At 36.0% G+C, this 18,634-nt stretch overlaps 1 protein-coding gene across 1 annotated transcript in view; it reads left to right on the top strand.

Annotated features, from left to right (window-relative positions):
* LOC137405304 (sushi, von Willebrand factor type A, EGF and pentraxin domain-containing protein 1-like) overlaps positions 1 to 18,634 on the top strand; it is a 78,362-nt gene that overhangs the window by 58,457 nt on the left and 1,271 nt on the right. The window contains exons 13-40 of the mRNA XM_068091531.1: positions 131 to 313; positions 1,338 to 1,520; positions 1,728 to 1,910; positions 2,935 to 3,117; positions 3,325 to 3,507; positions 3,715 to 3,897; positions 4,922 to 5,104; positions 5,312 to 5,494; positions 5,702 to 5,884; positions 6,092 to 6,274; positions 7,299 to 7,481; positions 7,689 to 7,871; positions 8,079 to 8,261; positions 8,469 to 8,651; positions 9,676 to 9,858; positions 10,066 to 10,248; positions 10,456 to 10,638; positions 10,846 to 11,028; positions 11,236 to 11,418; positions 12,443 to 12,625; positions 12,833 to 13,015; positions 13,223 to 13,405; positions 13,613 to 13,795; positions 14,820 to 15,002; positions 15,210 to 15,392; positions 15,600 to 15,782; positions 15,988 to 16,170; positions 17,637 to 17,828. Coding sequence (XP_067947632.1) covers positions 131 to 313; positions 1,338 to 1,520; positions 1,728 to 1,910; positions 2,935 to 3,117; positions 3,325 to 3,507; positions 3,715 to 3,897; positions 4,922 to 5,104; positions 5,312 to 5,494; positions 5,702 to 5,884; positions 6,092 to 6,274; positions 7,299 to 7,481; positions 7,689 to 7,871; positions 8,079 to 8,261; positions 8,469 to 8,651; positions 9,676 to 9,858; positions 10,066 to 10,248; positions 10,456 to 10,638; positions 10,846 to 11,028; positions 11,236 to 11,418; positions 12,443 to 12,625; positions 12,833 to 13,015; positions 13,223 to 13,405; positions 13,613 to 13,795; positions 14,820 to 15,002; positions 15,210 to 15,392; positions 15,600 to 15,782; positions 15,988 to 16,170; positions 17,637 to 17,828 — 5,133 coding nt within the window. The remainder of the gene's footprint in view (positions 1 to 130; positions 314 to 1,337; positions 1,521 to 1,727; positions 1,911 to 2,934; positions 3,118 to 3,324; positions 3,508 to 3,714; positions 3,898 to 4,921; positions 5,105 to 5,311; positions 5,495 to 5,701; positions 5,885 to 6,091; positions 6,275 to 7,298; positions 7,482 to 7,688; positions 7,872 to 8,078; positions 8,262 to 8,468; positions 8,652 to 9,675; positions 9,859 to 10,065; positions 10,249 to 10,455; positions 10,639 to 10,845; positions 11,029 to 11,235; positions 11,419 to 12,442; positions 12,626 to 12,832; positions 13,016 to 13,222; positions 13,406 to 13,612; positions 13,796 to 14,819; positions 15,003 to 15,209; positions 15,393 to 15,599; positions 15,783 to 15,987; positions 16,171 to 17,636; positions 17,829 to 18,634) is intronic.

Below are 18,634 nucleotides of genomic sequence, written 5' to 3'. Positions count from 1 at the left end.
ATTGAAAATTGAGCTCAATTCATTCCTTATCTGACTGGTTGAATGAAGCAAAAGGTGTACTTCTAACAAGAAACTGACATTTTATCAAAAATGTACATTATCAAGCATATGATCATTTGGTTTGTCATAGAGGTCATGTGTGAGACTCCAAAGAATGGAACGGGCACAGTTGCTGTTACACCAATGGAGCTAAAATGGGAGCAATCGTACACCTATGAGTGTTTGGATGGATACACAACAACTGATCCTATGTGTACAGTTTGTCTGTCAGACGGAACTCTGTCTCTCGCTGGAAATGAACCAAATTGTACTGGTGAGATTTTAGTAGTCTAATAAAATAATTGTTTTCTCACTGATTGAGTAGGTAGTTTTTAAAAGTTGTTAGCTAACTATTTAAAAGGTAGTTTATTTCAATTTCATAATTTCTTTATTAAATTATAAATTTAAACCTTAACTGCCACGTAAAACTTGTATCGTCTTTTATAGCTAAACCAAACACGCTGATTCCGATTTTGTATTTACAATAAAATTTATTCCGCTACTATTCAAACCCACGAAGGCTTCTTTGAAGCGTTTCAATATTTGTCTCGAAAACAACACGATTGGCAGAACAGGCCCTACCCATTAATATGTGACGTAGCATAGCTTTTTAGGAACGGAAGTTGGGGATATTTAGTACAGTTTAGAATGATAAAAATGGGTGTCTAAAACCCCACTATTATCTAAATTCAGCATGTAAAACAATTTCCCAGTTTTTATGAAAGGTAGACATTCTATTTAAAACTGCTCGTAGCTTGTTACAGGATGTTTAATAGGCTGACTGCCAAAAAATTGAGTTAAAAAATGTGCGAATTTCTCAAAAGCTTGCGTGTTATCGCGTCTTTTTAAGCTCGTTTCTGAATATGCTAAACATACGTTAAATAGCTTATTTACCTTTCAGAAAAGACTGAGATTAATTTGAAAACTGAATTTAGATAATAACGGGTTTAAAGACACCCATTTCTATCATTCTTAATCGGAATAAACATTCCCACATTCTGTTCCTAAAAAGCTGGCGAACGTCACATATTTATGGGCTGAGCTTGTTGCGCCGATTGCGTTGTTTTTGAGACCAATATTAAAATGCTGTAAAAAGCCTTCATTAACCTGAAAGCTAGTAGACCAATCTTAGTTTTGAGTATATAATTGGAATCAGCGTGTTTCATTTCCCTAGAAAAAAAACAATAGAAGTTGTACACGGCAGTTTTGGTTTAAGTGTTAACTTAGATGTTCTTAGTATCTGAAAATAGTAAACACATGGTATAATGCCGCTCTCTTGATTCCTTGTTCTATTATAGAGGTTATGTGTGGAACACCTGAAAACGGCACAGGAACAATAGCAGTTCCATCAGTGAGTCTGACATTTGAACAGTCATACACATACAGATGTAAAAATGGGTACATAACTGATGATGCCTTGTGTACAGTTTGTCTGTCAGACGGAACTCTGTCCCTCGCTGGATATGAACCAAATTGTACTGGTGAGTTTAGCATAAAATGAACTATACTGATTTCTGTTCAAGGCAAAATGGAATAACAAACCTACAACAGGCGAAAAATTGAAAATTGAGCTCGATTCATTCCTTATCTGACTGGTTGAATGAAGCAAAAGGTGTACTTCTAACAAGAAACTGACATTTTATCAAAAATGTACATTATCAAGCAAATGATCGTTTGGTTTGTCATAGAGGTCACGTGTGAGACTCCAAAGAATGGAACAGGCACAGTTGCTGTTACACCAATGGAGCTAAAATGGGAGCAATCGTACACCTATGAGTGTTTGGATGGATACACAACAACTGATCCTATGTGTACAGTTTGTCTGTCAGACGGAACTCTGTCTCTCGCTGGAAATGAACCAAATTGTACTGGTGAGATTCTAGTAGTCTAATAAAATAATTGTTTTCTCACTGATTGAGTAGGTAGTTTTTAAAAGTTGTTAGCTAACTATTTAAAAGGTAGTTTATTTCAATTTCATAATTTCTTTATTAAATTATAAATTTAAACCTTAACTGCCACGTAAAACTTGTATCGTCTTTTATAGCTAAACCAAACACGCTGATTCCGATTTTGTATTTACAATAAAATTTATTCCGCTACTATTCAAACCCACGAAGGCTTCTTTGAAGCGTTTCAATATTTGTCTCGAAAACAACACGATTGGCAGAACAGGCCCTACCCATTAATATGTGACGTAGCATAGCTTTTTAGGAACGGAAGTTGGGGATATTTAGTACAGTTTAGAATGATAAAAATGGGTGTCTAAAACCCCACTATTATCTAAATTCAGCATGTAAAACAATTTCCCAGTTTTTATGAAAGGTAGACATTCTATTTAAAACTGCTCGTAGCTTGTTACAGGATGTTTAATAGGCTGACTGCCAAAAAATTGAGTTAAAAAATGTGCGAATTTCTCAAAAGCTTGCGTGTTATCGCGTCTTTTTAAGCTCGTTTCTGAATATGCTAAACATACGTTAAATAGCTTATTTACCTTTCAGAAAAGACTGAGATCAATTTGAAAACTGAATTTAGATAATAACGGGTTTAAAGACACCCATTTCTATCATTCTTAATCGGAATAAACATTCCCACATTCTGTTCCTAAAAAGCTGGCGAACGTCACATATTTATGGGCTGAGCTTGTTGCGCCGATTGCGTTGTTTTTGAAACCAATATTAAAATGCTGTAAAAAGCCTTCATTAACCTGAAAGCTAGTAGACCAATCTTAGTTTTGAGTATATAATTGGAATCAGCGTGTTTCATTTCCCTAGAAAAAAAACAATAGAAGTTGTACACGGCAGTTTTGGTTTAAGTGTTAACTTAGATGTTCTTAGTATCTGAAAATAGTAAACACATGGTATAATGCCGCTCTCTTGATTCCTTGTTCTATTATAGAGGTTATGTGTGGAACACCTGAAAACGGCACAGGAACAATAGCAGTTCCATCAGTGAGTCTGACATTTGAACAGTCATACACATACAGATGTAAAAATGGGTACATAACTGATGATGCCTTGTGTACAGTTTGTCTGTCAGACGGAACTCTGTCCCTCGCTGGATATGAACCAAATTGTACTGGTGAGTTTAGCATAAAATGAACTATACTGATTTCTGTTCAAGGCAAAATGGAATAACAAACCTACAACAGGCGAAAAATTGAAAATTGAGCTCGATTCATTCCTTATCTGACTGGTTGAATGAAGCAAAAGGTGTACTTCTGACAAGAAACTGACATTTTATCAAAAATGTACATTATCAAGCAAATGATCGTTTGGTTTGTCATAGAGGTCATGTGTGAGACTCCAAAGAATGGAACAGGCACAGTTGCTGTTACACCAATGGAGCTAAAATGGGAGCAATCGTACACCTATGAGTGTTTGGATGGATACACAACAACTGATCCTATGTGTACAGTTTGTCTGTCAGACGGAACCCTGTCCCTTGCTGGAAATGAACCAAATTGTACTGGTGAGTTTAGCATAAAATGAACTATACTGATTTCTGTTCAAGGCAAAATGGAATAACAAACCTACAACAGGCGAAAAATTGAAAATTGAGCTCAATTCATTCCTTATCTGACTGGTTGAATGAAGCAAAAGGTGTACTTCTAACAAGAAACTGACATTTTATCAAAAATGTACATTATCAAGCATATGATCATTTGGTTTGTCATAGAGGTCATATGTGAGACTCCAAAGAATGGAACGGGCACAGTTGCTGTTACACCAATGGAGCTAAAATGGGAGCAAACGTACACCTATGAGTGTTTGGATGGATACACAACAACTGATCCTATGTGTACAGTTTGTCTGTCAGACGGAACTCTGTCTCTCGCTGGAAATGAACCAAATTGTACTGGTGAGATTTTAGTAGTCTAATAAAATAATTGTTTTCTCACTGATTGAGTAGGTAGTTTTTAAAAGTTGTTAGCTAACTATTTAAAAGGTAGTATATTTCAATTTCATAATTTCTTTATTAAATTATAAATTTAAACCTTAACTGCCACGTAAAACTTGTATCGTCTTTTATAGCTAAACCAAACACGCTGATTCCGATTTTGTATTTACAATAAAATTTATTCCGCTACTATTCAAACCCACGAAGGCTTCTTTGAAGCGTTTCAATATTTGTCTCGAAAACAACACGATTGGCAGAACAGGCCCTACCCATTAATATGTGACGTAGCATAGCTTTTTAGGAACGGAAGTTGGGGATATTTAGTACAGTTTAGAATGATAAAAATGGGTGTCTAAAACCCCACTATTATCTAAATTCAGCATGTAAAACAATTTCCCAGTTTTTATGAAAGGTAGACATTCTATTTAAAACTGCTCGTAGCTTGTTACAGGATGTTTAATAGGCTGACTGCCAAAAAATTGAGTTAAAAAATGTGCGAATTTCTCAAAAGCTTGCGTGTTATCGCGTCTTTTTAAGCTCGTTTCTGAATATGCTAAACATACGTTAAATAGCTTATTTACCTTTCAGAAAAGACTGAGATCAATTTGAAAACTGAATTTAGATAATAACGGGTTTAAAGACACCCATTTCTATCATTCTTAATCGGAATAAACATTCCCACATTCTGTTCCTAAAAAGCTGGCGAACGTCACATATTTATGGGCTGAGCTTGTTGCGCCGATTGCGTTGTTTTTGAGACCAATATTAAAATGCTGTAAAAAGCCTTCATTAACCTGAAAGCTAGTAGACCAATCTTAGTTTTGAGTATATAATTGGAATCAGCGTGTTTCATTTCCCTAGAAAAAAAACAATAGAAGTTGTACACGGCAGTTTTGGTTTAAGTGTTAACTTAGATGTTCTTAGTATCTGAAAATAGTAAACACATGGTATAATGCCGCTCTCTTGATTCCTTGTTCTATTATAGAGGTTATGTGTGGAACACCTGAAAACGGCACAGGAACAATAGCAGTTCCATCAGTGAGTCTGACATTTGAACAGTCATACACATACAGATGTAAAAATGGGTACATAACTGATGATGCCTTGTGTACAGTTTGTCTGTCAGACGGAACTCTGTCCCTCGCTGGATATGAACCAAATTGTACTGGTGAGTTTAGCATAAAATGAACTATACTGATTTCTGTTCAAGGCAAAATGGAATAACAAACCTACAACAGGCGAAAAATTGAAAATTGAGCTCAATTCATTCCTTATCTGACTGGTTGAATGAAGCAAAAGGTGTACTTCTAACAAGAAGCTGACATTTTATCAAAAATGTACATTATCAAGCAAATGATCGTTTGGTTTGTCATAGAGGTCACATGTGAGACTCCAAAGAATGGAACAGGCACAGTTGCTGTTACACCAATGGAGCTAAAATGGGAGCAATCGTACACCTATGAGTGTTTGGATGGATACACAACAACTGATCCTATGTGTACAGTTTGTCTGTCAGACGGAACCCTGTCCCTTGCTGGAAATGAACCAAATTGTACTGGTGAGTTTAGCATAAAATGAACTATACTGATTTCTGTTCAAGGCAAAATGGAATAACATACCTACAACAGGCGAAAAATTGAAAATTGAGCTCAATTCATTCCTTATCTGACTGGTTGAATGAAGCAAAAGGTGTACTTCTAACAAGAAACTGACATTTTATCAAAAATGTACATTATCAAGCAAATGATCGTTTGGTTTGTCATAGAGGTCATGTGTGAGACTCCAAAGAATGGAACAGGCACAGTTGCTGTTACACCAATGGAGCTAAAATGGGAGCAATCGTACACCTATGAGTGTTTGGATGGATACACAACAACTGATCCTATGTGTACAGTTTGTCTGTCAGACGGAACCCTGTCCCTTGCTGGAAATCAACCAAATTGTACTGGTGAGTTTAGCATAAAATGAACTATACTGATTTCTGTTCAAGGCAAAATGGAATAACAAACCTACAACAGGCGAAAAATTGAAAATTGAGCTCAATTCATTCCTTATCTGACTGGTTGAATGAAGCAAAAGGTGTACTTCTAACAAGAAACTGACATTTTATCAAAAATGTACATTATCAAGCATATGATCATTTGGTTTGTCATAGAGGTCATGTGTGAGACTCCAAAGAATGGAACGGGCACAGTTGCTGTTACACCAATGGAGCTAAAATGGGAGCAATCGTACACCTATGAGTGTTTGGATGGATACACAACAACTGATCCTATGTGTACAGTTTGTCTGTCAGACGGAACTCTGTCTCTCGCTGGAAATGAACCAAATTGTACTGGTGAGATTTTAGTAGTCTAATAAAATAATTGTTTTCTCACTGATTGAGTAGGTAGTTTTTAAAAGTTGTTAGCTAACTATTTAAAAGGTAGTTTATTTCAATTTCATAATTTCTTTATTAAATTATAAATTTAAACCTTAACTGCCACGTAAAACTTGTATCGTCTTTTATAGCTAAACCAAACACGCTGATTCCGATTTTGTATTTACAATAAAATTTATTCCGCTACTATTCAAACCCACGAAGGCTTCTTTGAAGCGTTTCAATATTTGTCTCGAAAACAACACGATTGGCAGAACAGGCCCTACCCATTAATATGTGACGTAGCATAGCTTTTTAGGAACGGAAGTTGGGGATATTTAGTACAGTTTAGAATGATAAAAATGGGTGTCTAAAACCCCACTATTATCTAAATTCAGCATGTAAAACAATTTCCCAGTTTTTATGAAAGGTAGACATTCTATTTAAAACTGCTCGTAGCTTGTTACAGGATGTTTAATAGGCTGACTGCCAAAAAATTGAGTTAAAAAATGTGCGAATTTCTCAAAAGCTTGCGTGTTATCGCGTCTTTTTAAGCTCGTTTCTGAATATGCTAAACATACGTTAAATAGCTTATTTACCTTTCAGAAAAGACTGAGATTAATTTGAAAACTGAATTTAGATAATAACGGGTTTAAAGACACCCATTTCTATCATTCTTAATCGGAATAAACATTCCCACATTCTGTTCCTAAAAAGCTGGCGAACGTCACATATTTATGGGCTGAGCTTGTTGCGCCGATTGCGTTGTTTTTGAGACCAATATTAAAATGCTGTAAAAAGCCTTCATTAACCTGAAAGCTAGTAGACCAATCTTAGTTTTGAGTATATAATTGGAATCAGCGTGTTTCATTTCCCTAGAAAAAAAACAATAGAAGTTGTACACGGCAGTTTTGGTTTAAGTGTTAACTTAGATGTTCTTAGTATCTGAAAATAGTAAACACATGGTATAATGCCGCTCTCTTGATTCCTTGTTCTATTATAGAGGTTATGTGTGGAACACCTGAAAACGGCACAGGAACAATAGCAGTTCCATCAGTGAGTCTGACATTTGAACAGTCATACACATACAGATGTAAAAATGGGTACATAACTGATGATGCCTTGTGTACAGTTTGTCTGTCAGACGGAACTCTGTCCCTCGCTGGATATGAACCAAATTGTACTGGTGAGTTTAGCATAAAATGAACTATACTGATTTCTGTTCAAGGCAAAATGGAATAACAAACCTACAACAGGCGAAAAATTGAAAATTGAGCTCAATTCATTCCTTATCTGACTGGTTGAATGAAGCAAAAGGTGTACTTCTAACAAGAAGCTGACATTTTATCAAAAATGTACATTATCAAGCAAATGATCGTTTGGTTTGTCATAGAGGTCACGTGTGAGACTCCAAAGAATGGAACAGGCACAGTTGCTGTTACACCAATGGAGCTAAAATGGGAGCAATCGTACACCTATGAGTGTTTGGATGGATACACAACAACTGATCCTATGTGTACAGTTTGTCTGTCAGACGGAACCCTGTCCCTTGCTGGAAATGAACCAAATTGTACTGGTGAGTTTAGCATAAAATGAACTATACTGATTTCTGTTCAAGGCAAAATGAAATAACAAACCTACAACAGGCGAAAAATTGAAAATTGAGCTCGATTCATTCCTTATCTGACTGGTTGAATGAAGCAAAAGGTGTACTTCTAACAAGAAACTGACATTTTATCAAAAATGTACATTATCAAGCAAATGATCGTTTGGTTTGTCATAGAGGTCATGTGTGAGGCTCCAAAGAATGGAACAGGCACAGTTGCTGTTACACCAATGGAGCTAAAATGGGAGCAATCGTACACCTATGAGTGTTTGGATGGATACACAACAACTGATCCTATGTGTACAGTTTGTCTGTCAGACGGAACCCTGTCCCTTGCTGGAAATGAACCAAATTGTACTGGTGAGTTTAGCATAAAATGAACTATACTGATTTCTGTTCAAGGCAAAATGGAATAACAAACCTACAACAGGCGAAAAATTGAAAATTGAGCTCAATTCATTCCTTATCTGACAGGTTGAATGAAGCAAAAGGTGTACTTCTAACAAGAAACTTACATTTTATCAAAAATGTACATTATCAAGCATATGATCATTTGGTTTGTCATAGAGGTCATATGTGAGACTCCAAAGAATGGAACGGGCACAGTTGCTGTTACACCAATGGAGCTAAAATGGGAGCAAACGTACACCTATGAGTGTTTGGATGGATACACAACAACTGATCCTATGTGTACAGTTTGTCTGTCAGACGGAACTCTGTCTCTCGCTGGAAATGAACCAAATTGTACTGGTGAGATTCTAGTAGTCTAATAAAATAATTGTTTTCTCACTGATTGAGTAGGTAGTTTTTAAAAGTTGTTAGCTAACTATTTAAAAGGTAGTATATTTCAATTTCATAATTTCTTTATTAAATTATAAATTTAAACCTTAACTGCCACGTAAAACTTGTATCGTCTTTTATAGCTAAACCAAACACGCTGATTCCGATTTTGTATTTACAATAAAATTTATTCCGCTACTATTCAAACCCACGAAGGCTTCTTTGAAGCGTTTCAATATTTGTCTCGAAAACAACACGATTGGCAGAACAGGCCCTACCCATTAATATGTGACGTAGCATAGCTTTTTAGGAACGGAAGTTGGGGATATTTAGTACAGTTTAGAATGATAAAAATGGGTGTCTAAAACCCCACTATTATCTAAATTCAGCATGTAAAACAATTTCCCAGTTTTTATGAAAGGTAGACATTCTATTTAAAACTGCTCGTAGCTTGTTACAGGATGTTTAATAGGCTGACTGCCAAAAAATTGAGTTAAAAAATGTGCGAATTTCTCAAAAGCTTGCGTGTTATCGCGTCTTTTTAAGCTCGTTTCTGAATATGCTAAACATACGTTAAATAGCTTATTTACCTTTCAGAAAAGACTGAGATTAATTTGAAAACTGAATTTAGATAATAACGGGTTTAAAGACACCCATTTCTATCATTCTTAATCGGAATAAACATTCCCACATTCTGTTCCTAAAAAGCTGGCGAACGTCACATATTTATGGGCTGAGCTTGTTGAGCCGATTGCGTTGCTTTTGAGACCAATATTAAAATGCTGTAAAAAGCCTTCATTAACCTGAAAGCTAGTAGACCAATCTTAGTTTTGAGTATATCATTGGAATCAGCGTGTTTCATTTCCCTAGAAAAAAAACAATAGAAGTTGTACACGGCAGTTTTGGTTTAAGTGTTAACTTAGATGTTCTTAGTATCTGAAAATAGTAAACACATGGTATAATGCCGCTCTCTTGATTCCTTGTTCTATTATAGAGGTTATGTGTGGAACACCTGAAAACGGCACAGGAACAATAGCAGTTCCATCAGTGAGTCTGACATTTGAACAGTCATACACATACAGATGTAAAAATGGGTACATAACTGATGATGCCTTGTGTACAGTTTGTCTGTCAGACGGAACTCTGTCCCTCGCTGGATATGAACCAAATTGTACTGGTGAGTTTAGCATAAAATGAACTATACTGATTTCTGTTCAAGGCAAAATGGAATAACAAACCTACAACAGGCGAAAAATTGAAAATTGAGCTCAATTCATTCCTTATCTGACTGGTTGAATGAAGCAAAAGGTGTACTTCTAACAAGAAGCTGACATTTTATCAAAAATGTACATTATCAAGCAAATGATCGTTTGGCTTGTCATAGAGGTCACGTGTGAGACTCCAAAGAATGGAACAGGCACAGTTGCTGTTACACCAATGGAGCTAAAATGGGAGCAATCGTACACCTATGAGTGTTTGGATGGATACACAACAACTGATCCTATGTGTACAGTTTGTCTGTCAGACGGAACCCTGTCCCTTGCTGGAAATGAACCAAATTGTACTGGTGAGTTTAGCATAAAATGAACTATACTGATTTCTGTTCAAGGCAAAATGGAATAACAAACCTACAACAGGCGAAAAATTGAAAATTGAGCTCAATTCATTCCTTATCTGACTGGTTGAATGAAGCAAAAGGTGTACTTCTAACAAGAAACTGACATTTTATCAAAAATGTACATTATCAAGCAAATGATCGTTTGGTTTGTCATAGAGGTCATGTGTGAGACTCCAAAGAATGGAACAGGCACAGTTGCTGTTACACCAATGGAGCTAAAATGGGAGCAATCGTACACCTATGAGTGTTTGGATGGATACACAACAACTGATCCTATGTGTACAGTTTGTCTGTCAGACGGAACCCTGTCCCTTGCTGGAAATGAACCAAATTGTACTGGTGAGTTTAGCATAAAATGAACTATACTGATTTCTGTTCAAGGCAAAATGGAATAACAAACCTACAACAGGCGAAAAATTGAAAATTGAGCTCGATTCATTCCTTATCTGACTGGTTGAATGAAGCAAAAGGTGTACTTCTAACAAGAAACTGACATTTTATCAAAAATGTACATTATCAAGCAAATGATCGTTTGGTTTGTCATAGAGGTCATGTGTGAGACTCCAAAGAATGGAACAGGCACAGTTGCTGTTACACCAATGGAGCTAAAATGGGAGCAATCGTACACCTATGAGTGTTTGGATGGATACACAACAACTGATCCTATGTGTACAGTTTGTCTGTCAGACGGAACCCTGTCCCTTGCTGGAAATGAACCAAATTGTACTGGTGAGTTTAGCATAAAATGAACTATACTGATTTCTGTTCAAGGCAAAATGGAATAACAAACCTACAACAGGCGAAAAATTGAAAATTGAGCTCAATTCATTCCTTATCTGACTGGTTGAATGAAGCAAAAGGTGTACTTCTAACAAGAAACTGACATTTTATCAAAAATGTACATTATCAAGCATATGATCATTTGGTTTGTCATAGAGGTCATGTGTGAGACTCCAAAGAATGGAACGGGCACAGTTCCTGTTACACCAATGGAGCTAAAATGGGAGCAAACGTACACCTATGAGTGTTTGGATGGATACACAACAACTGATCCTATGTGTACAGTTTGTCTGTCAGACGGAACTCTGTCTCTCGCTGGAAATGAACCAAATTGTACTGGTGAGATTTTAGTAGTCTAATAAAATAATTGTTTTCTCACTGATTGAGTAGGTAGTTTTTAAAAGTTGTTAGCTAACTATTTAAAAGGTAGTTTATTTCAATTTCATAATTTCTTTATTAAATTATAAATTTAAACCTTAACTGCCACGTAAAACTTGTATCGTCTTTTATAGCTAAACCAAACACGCTGATTCCGATTTTGTATTTACAATAAAATTTATTCCGCTACTATTCAAACCCACGAAGGCTTCTTTGAAGCGTTTCAATATTTGTCTCGATAACAACACGATTGGCAGAACATGCCCTACCCATTAATATGTGACGTAGCATAGCTTTTTAGGAACGGAAGTTGGGGATATTTAGTACAGTTTAGAATGATAAAAATGGGTGTCTAAAACCCCACTATTATCTAAATTCAGCATGTAAAACAATTTCCCAGTTTTTATGAAAGGTAGACATTCTATTTAAAACTGCTCGTAGCTTGTTACAGGATGTTTAATAGGCTGACTGCCAAAAAATTGAGTTAAAAAATGTGCGAATTTCTCAAAAGCTTGCGTGTTATCGCGTCTTTTTAAGCTCGTTTCTGAATATGCTAAACATACGTTAAATAGCTTATTTACCTTTCAGAAAAGACTGAGATTAATTTGAAAACTGAATTTAGATAATAACGGGTTTAAAGACACCCATTTCTATCATTCTTAATCGGAATAAACATTCCCACATTCTGTTCCTAAAAAGCTGGCGAACGTCACATATTTATGGGCTGAGCTTGTTGCGCCGATTGCGTTGTTTTTGAGACCAATATTAAAATGCTGTAAACAGCCTTCATTAACCTGAAAGCTAGTAGACCAATCTTAGTTTTGAGTATATAATTGGAATCAGCGTGTTTCATTTCCCTAGAAAAAAAACAATAGAAGTTGTACACGGCAGTTTTGGTTTAAGTGTTAACTTAGATGTTCTTAGTATCTGAAAATAGTAAACACATGGTATAATGCCGCTCTCTTGATTCCTTGTTCTATTATAGAGGTTATGTGTGGAACACCTGAAAACAGCACAGGAACAATAGCAGTTCCATCAGTGAGTCTGACATTTGAACAGTCATACACATACAGATGTAAAAATGGGTACATAACTGATGATGCCTTGTGTACAGTTTGTCTGTCAGACGGAACTCTGTCCCTCGCTGGATATGAACCAAATTGTACTGGTGAGTTTAGCATAAAATGAACTATACTGATTTCTGTTCAAGGCAAAATGGAATAACAAACCTACAACAGGCGAAAAATTGAAAATTGAGCTCAATTCATTCCTTATCTGACTGGTTGAATGAAGCAAAAGGTGTACTTCTAACAAGAAACTGACATTTTATCAAAAATGTACATTATCAAGCAAATGATCGTTTGGTTTGTCATAGAGGTCATGTGTGAGACTCCAAAGAATGGAACAGGCACAGTTGCTGTTACACCAATGGAGCTAAAATGGGAGCAATCGTACACCTATGAGTGTTTGGATGGATACACAACAACTGATCCTATGTGTACAGTTTGTCTGTCAGACGGAACCCTGTCCCTTGCTGGAAATGAACCAAATTGTACTGGTGAGTTTAGCATAAAATGAACTATACTGATTTCTGTTCAAGGCAAAATGGAATAACAAACCTACAACAGGCGAAAAATTGAAAATTGAGCTCGATTCATTCCTTATCTGACTGGTTGAATGAAGCAAAAGGTGTACTTCTAACAAGAAACTGACATTTTATCAAAAATGTACATTATCAAGCAAATGATCGTTTGGTTTGTCATAGAGGTTATGTGTGAGACTCCAAAGAATGGAACAGGCACAGTTGCTGTTACACCAATGGAGCTAAAATGGGAGCAATCGTACACCTATGAGTGTTTGGATGGATACACAACAACTGATCCTATGTGTACAGTTTGTCTGTCAGACGGAACCCTGTCCCTTGCTGGAAATGAACCAAATTGTACTGGTGAGTTTAGCATAAAATGAACTATACTGATTTCTGTTCAAGGCAAAATGGAATAACAAACCTACAACACGCGAAAAATTGAAAATTGAGCTCAATTCATTCCTTATCTGACTGGTTGAATGAAGCAAAAGGTGTACTTCTAACAAGAAACTGACATTTTATCAAAAATGTACATTATCAAGCATATGATCATTTGGTTTGTCATAGAGGTCATGTGTGAGACTCCAAAGAATGGAACGGGCACAGTTGCTGTTACACCAATGGAGCTAAAATGGGAGCAAACGTACACCTATGAGTGTTTGGATGGATACACAACAACTGATCCTATGTGTACAGTTTGTCTGTCAGACGGAACTCTGTCTCTCGCTGGAAATGAACCAAATTGTACTGGTGAGATTTTAGTAGTCTAATAAAATAATTGTTTTCTCACTGATTGAGTAGGTAGTTTTTAAAAGTTGTTAGCTAACTATTTAAAAGGTAGTTTATTTCAATTTCATAATTTCTTTATTAAATTATAAATTTAAACCTTAACTGCCACGTAAAACTTGTATCGTCTTTTATAGCTAAACCAAACACGCTGATTCCGATTTTGTATTTACAATAAAATTTATTCCGCTACTATTCAAACCCACGAAGGCTTCTTTGAAGCGTTTCAATATTTGTCTCGATAACAACACGATTGGCAGAACATGCCCTACCCATTAATATGTGACGTAGCATAGCTTTTTAGGAACGGAAGTTGGGGATATTTAGTACAGTTTAGAATGATAAAAATGGGTGTCTAAAACCCCACTATTATCTAAATTCAGCATGTAAAACAATTTCCCAGTTTTTATGAAAGGTAGACATTCTATTTAAAACTGCTCGTAGCGTGTTACAGGATGTTTAATAGGCTGACTGCCAAAAAATTGAGTTAAAAAATGTGCGAATTTCTCAAAAGCTTGCGTGTTATCGCGTCTTTTTAAGCTCGTTTCTGAATATGCTAAACATACGTTAAATAGCTTATTTACCTTTCAGAAAAGACTGAGATTAATTTGAAAACTGAATTTAGATAATAACGGGTTTAAAGACACCCATTTCTATCATTCTTAATCGGAATAAACATTCCCACATTCTGTTCCTAAAAAGCTGGCGAACGTCACATATTTATGGGCTGAGCTTGTTGCGCCGATTGCGTTGTTTTTGAGACCAATATTAAAATGCTGTAAACAGCCTTCATTAACCTGAAAGCTAGTAGACCAATCTTAGTTTTGAGTATATAATTGGAATCAGCGTGTTTCATTTCCCTAGAAAAAAAACAATAGAAGTTGTACACGGCAGTTTTGGTTTAAGTGTTAACTTAGATGTTCTTAGTATCTGAAAATAGTAAACACATGGTATAATGCCGCTCTCTTGATTCCTTGTTCTATTATAGAGGTTATGTGTGGAACACCTGAAAACGGCACAGGAACAATAGCAGTTCCATCAGTGAGTCTGACATTTGAACAGTCATACACATACAGATGTAAAAATGGGTACATAACTGATGATGCCTTGTGTACAGTTTGTCTGTCAGACGGAACTCTGTCCCTCGCTGGATATGAACCAAATTGTACTGGTGAGTTTAGCATAAAATGAACTATACTGATTTCTGTTCAAGGCAAAATGGAATAACAAACCTACAACAGGCGAAAAATTGAAAATTGAGCTCGATTCATTCCTTATCTGACTGGTTGAATGAAGCAAAAGGTGTACTTCTAACAAGAAACTGACATTTTATCAAAAATGTACATTATCAAGCAAATGATCGTTTGGTTTGTCATAGAGGTCATGTGTGAGACTCCAAAGAATGGAACAGGCACAGTTGCTGTTACACCAATGGAGCTAAAATGGGAGCAATCGTACACCTATGAGTGTTTGGATGGATACACAACAACTGATCCTATGTGTACAGTTTGTCTGTCAGACGGAACCCTGTCCCTTGCTGGAAATGAACCAAATTGTACTGGTGAGTTTAGCATAAAATGAACTATACTGATTTCTGTTCAAGGCAAAATGGAATAACAAACCTACAACAGGCGAAAAATTGAAAATTGAGCTCGATTCATTCCTTATCTGACTGGTTGAATGAAGCAAAAGGTGTACTTCTAACAAGAAACTGACATTTTATCAAAAATGTACATTATCAAGCAAATGATCGTTTGGTTTGTCATAGAGGTTATGTGTGAGACTCCAAAGAATGGAACAGGCACAGTTGCTGTTACACCAATGGAGCTAAAATGGGAGCAATCGTACACCTATGAGTGTTTGGATGGATACACAACAACTGATCCTATGTGTACAGTTTGTCTGTCAGACGGAACCCTGTCCCTTGCTGGAAATGAACCAAATTGTACTGGTGAGTTTAGCATAAAATGAACTATACTGATTTCTGTTCAAGGCAAAATGGAATAACAAACCTACAACAGGCGAAAAATTGAAAATTGAGCTCAATTGATTGCTTATCTCGATTTAGTAAAGTAAAACCTGTACTTTTAACAAGAAATTAACCTGTTTTCAAAAATGTATATTATCAAACATTACGATCATTTGGTTTGTTACAGAGGTTGTGTGTGGCACTCCAGAGAATGGCACAAACACAGTGGATGTCCCGCCAATTATTCTAAAATTGGGACAGTCCTACACTTATGAGTGTAAAGATGGATTCACAACAACTGATTCCTTGTCCACTGTTTGTCAGTCAGATGGAACACTGTCTCTTGCTGGAAGTGAACCTATTTGTACTAGTGAGTTATTTAATGACCAGTTGTGCTACTTGGCGTTGTTCAAGCATTAAAACTCAGCCTATAAACAATGAGAGATGATTTAGTTGTCTACCAGTTGCTATTAGCAACTGGCAGACAACTAAAATAGGTAGGCAACCAAAAATTCTTTTACTAATAACAAACCAAGTTTTGACTAAACGAAGCGCAGTGAAGCGATTGAACCAAGTTATTTGCAAGTTTTTAAGCAGAACACGAAATTGAAATAAAATACATAATTTTAAATAAATAGAAAATTTTTCTGTACAGCAAGCCTGTATTCATTGGTTCCTGGTTGGAGTGGCTAATGTTAGGCGACTAGTTATGAACCTGGGGGTGTGGAGGGAGCGGTGTAAATCCCAACAGGCTTCTCTCATGTAGGGCCTCAGCCGGGCCTCGCATGGGAAGTTTTAAAAAGTTTTACCGGAATGTATCAACATTTTTCTATTTTTTCAGATTTGTTTTGTTTTAGGTGATGTGATTGCCAGGACGTTTTTACATTAAAATAAGAAAAACTTGACTGCAGTTAAAATGCTCAGAAAAAAGACATCTTTTTCTTTTAAGCGTTTTAACAAAGATCAATTTTGCCGATTTTATTTTAAGTTCATTCGGAGGTTTTTACGCTTTCGATAGGCCATTGCCAAGCGGGTGTTTGTTAAAACTTGATCTTTTGCAAACCTTTATAAAAGTCGTTAACAAGAATATTTTGCCGCTGATGATGATAGTAATGTTGCCTAAGAACTACAAAAAGTTGATGTTTGTCTCTATGGCTTGGAATAAAGGCATATTCTACAACGATAAAAATCGTCTCCATAACCTTTGGGCAAATAACTGTTCGAATAAATGATGTTGAGGTCGAGTTATCTAAAGCAATTTATCATTGTGTTGGAATGGACCTACTTAATCCGTTTGAGTTAACCTCAAACCGAAATGTTAAATTTTATCTGGGGGCGAGTTATCCGAGTTTGACTTTACTTAGCCGCGGAAAATTCCTTAAAAGTTAGGGCGGCTCAGCCGGCCAGCCACCCTAGGGAATACGGGCCTGCTGTACAGTAAGTGCATCTTCGTTATACAACTTTGGCTTATATCTGACTATTAACAGGTACACTTTTACCCTTTAGCTTATTCTGTACTTGTATAGTTTTACTCCTAACTAATTTCCTACTTGTACAATAATTTCAAGGTAATCATCCTTTGAAGATTGTTCATCAAGTCTGTTCATCCCAGTGGCTCAGCAGCAATATTTAGATGTCTATGGTAAAGTTTATACTTCTTAGTTTACTCAACTATACATGTTTTTTTTACTTCGTCTGAAGAGATATCTGACGACAGTTTGTCAAAGGGATCTGAACTAGCCCACTATAATCACAGTGTGGTTTTCAGTTACTATCCCACCCCCCTTCCTCTAACTGGTTTTTTGCTATTGGCACACAATTTTAACCTGATTCTAGTTGATGCGTGTCGTGCACCACCTGAAGGCAAGAACACCTTGTCTCCTATCATTCGGGACTATGCATTTGGAGAATATTATCAGTACGAGTGTGGCTTAGGCTATGTCTTCTATGATCAGTATCATGAAAACAATGTGACTGAGTGCCTTTGCACAAAAGAGTGGTCACTACAGCCCCCACCAGTCTGTACAAGTAAGTTGGTTAACGCTGGTTACTAACTTGTTCTGTTTGAATGTATGGAGAGCTTGGTATTGCCTCAGGGGAAGAAACTTATTTATCGCCTATTGGTAACAAATACATGAGTTTTATCAGTCCCACCCTAGTTAGTATTACTACTCAGCTCTGAGGCTTTTAGCTTGGCTTAAGTTTTATTGAAAATTGTAGAATTGGTATTGGTTCCTTCCATGTTACCAAATTCAATGTTGGCATGATGTTCACTTATTGTTATTATAGTTTGTGAGACTATAAAATAACTGGTTGACATGTCTATTATTTCAGTTTTTAATGAAATTGAGTGCATTATTTTTTCAATTCCGTAAGTGATTGTTACTATTTTTAACTAGAGCTTAATTTATTAAACAAGCGAAATCTTTCAGAAAATTCGCTATCGTACAGCTATCACAAATAATTATCTCATTGACTGCGCAAGTCTTCAACTTAATGAACGTTCCGTTTTAATGGTTGACTCGTGTTAGGAAATAACAACATCTGACCGGATTAACGCAATCGCTACAGTATATCTGTTAAATGTTTTACATTTCACAACATCTTACCACATTGCTTAGTCAGTTGTTATAAGCCTAGTTGCCAAAAAAGATTTTTTTGAAAAGATATTTTGCGATTCTAAAAATAAATAAAAATAAAAAAATATGGAAAATAAAAATATTTTTGCTGAAACTAACTCCAGCATAATGTAAATTTTACTGTACAATTGACTTATCTTGCAAATGATCTAATCAAGTCTTAACTAAAAAAAAACTTTTTTGAAGTAATTTCTT

The sequence above is a fragment of the Watersipora subatra genome, chromosome 9 (assembly GCF_963576615.1).
Source record: "Watersipora subatra chromosome 9, tzWatSuba1.1, whole genome shotgun sequence".
Taxonomy (NCBI): Eukaryota; Metazoa; Bryozoa; class Gymnolaemata; order Cheilostomatida; family Watersiporidae; genus Watersipora; species Watersipora subatra.
Note: the sequence above shows the minus strand (reverse complement) of the source record. Positions and strands in the feature narration are given on the sequence as shown.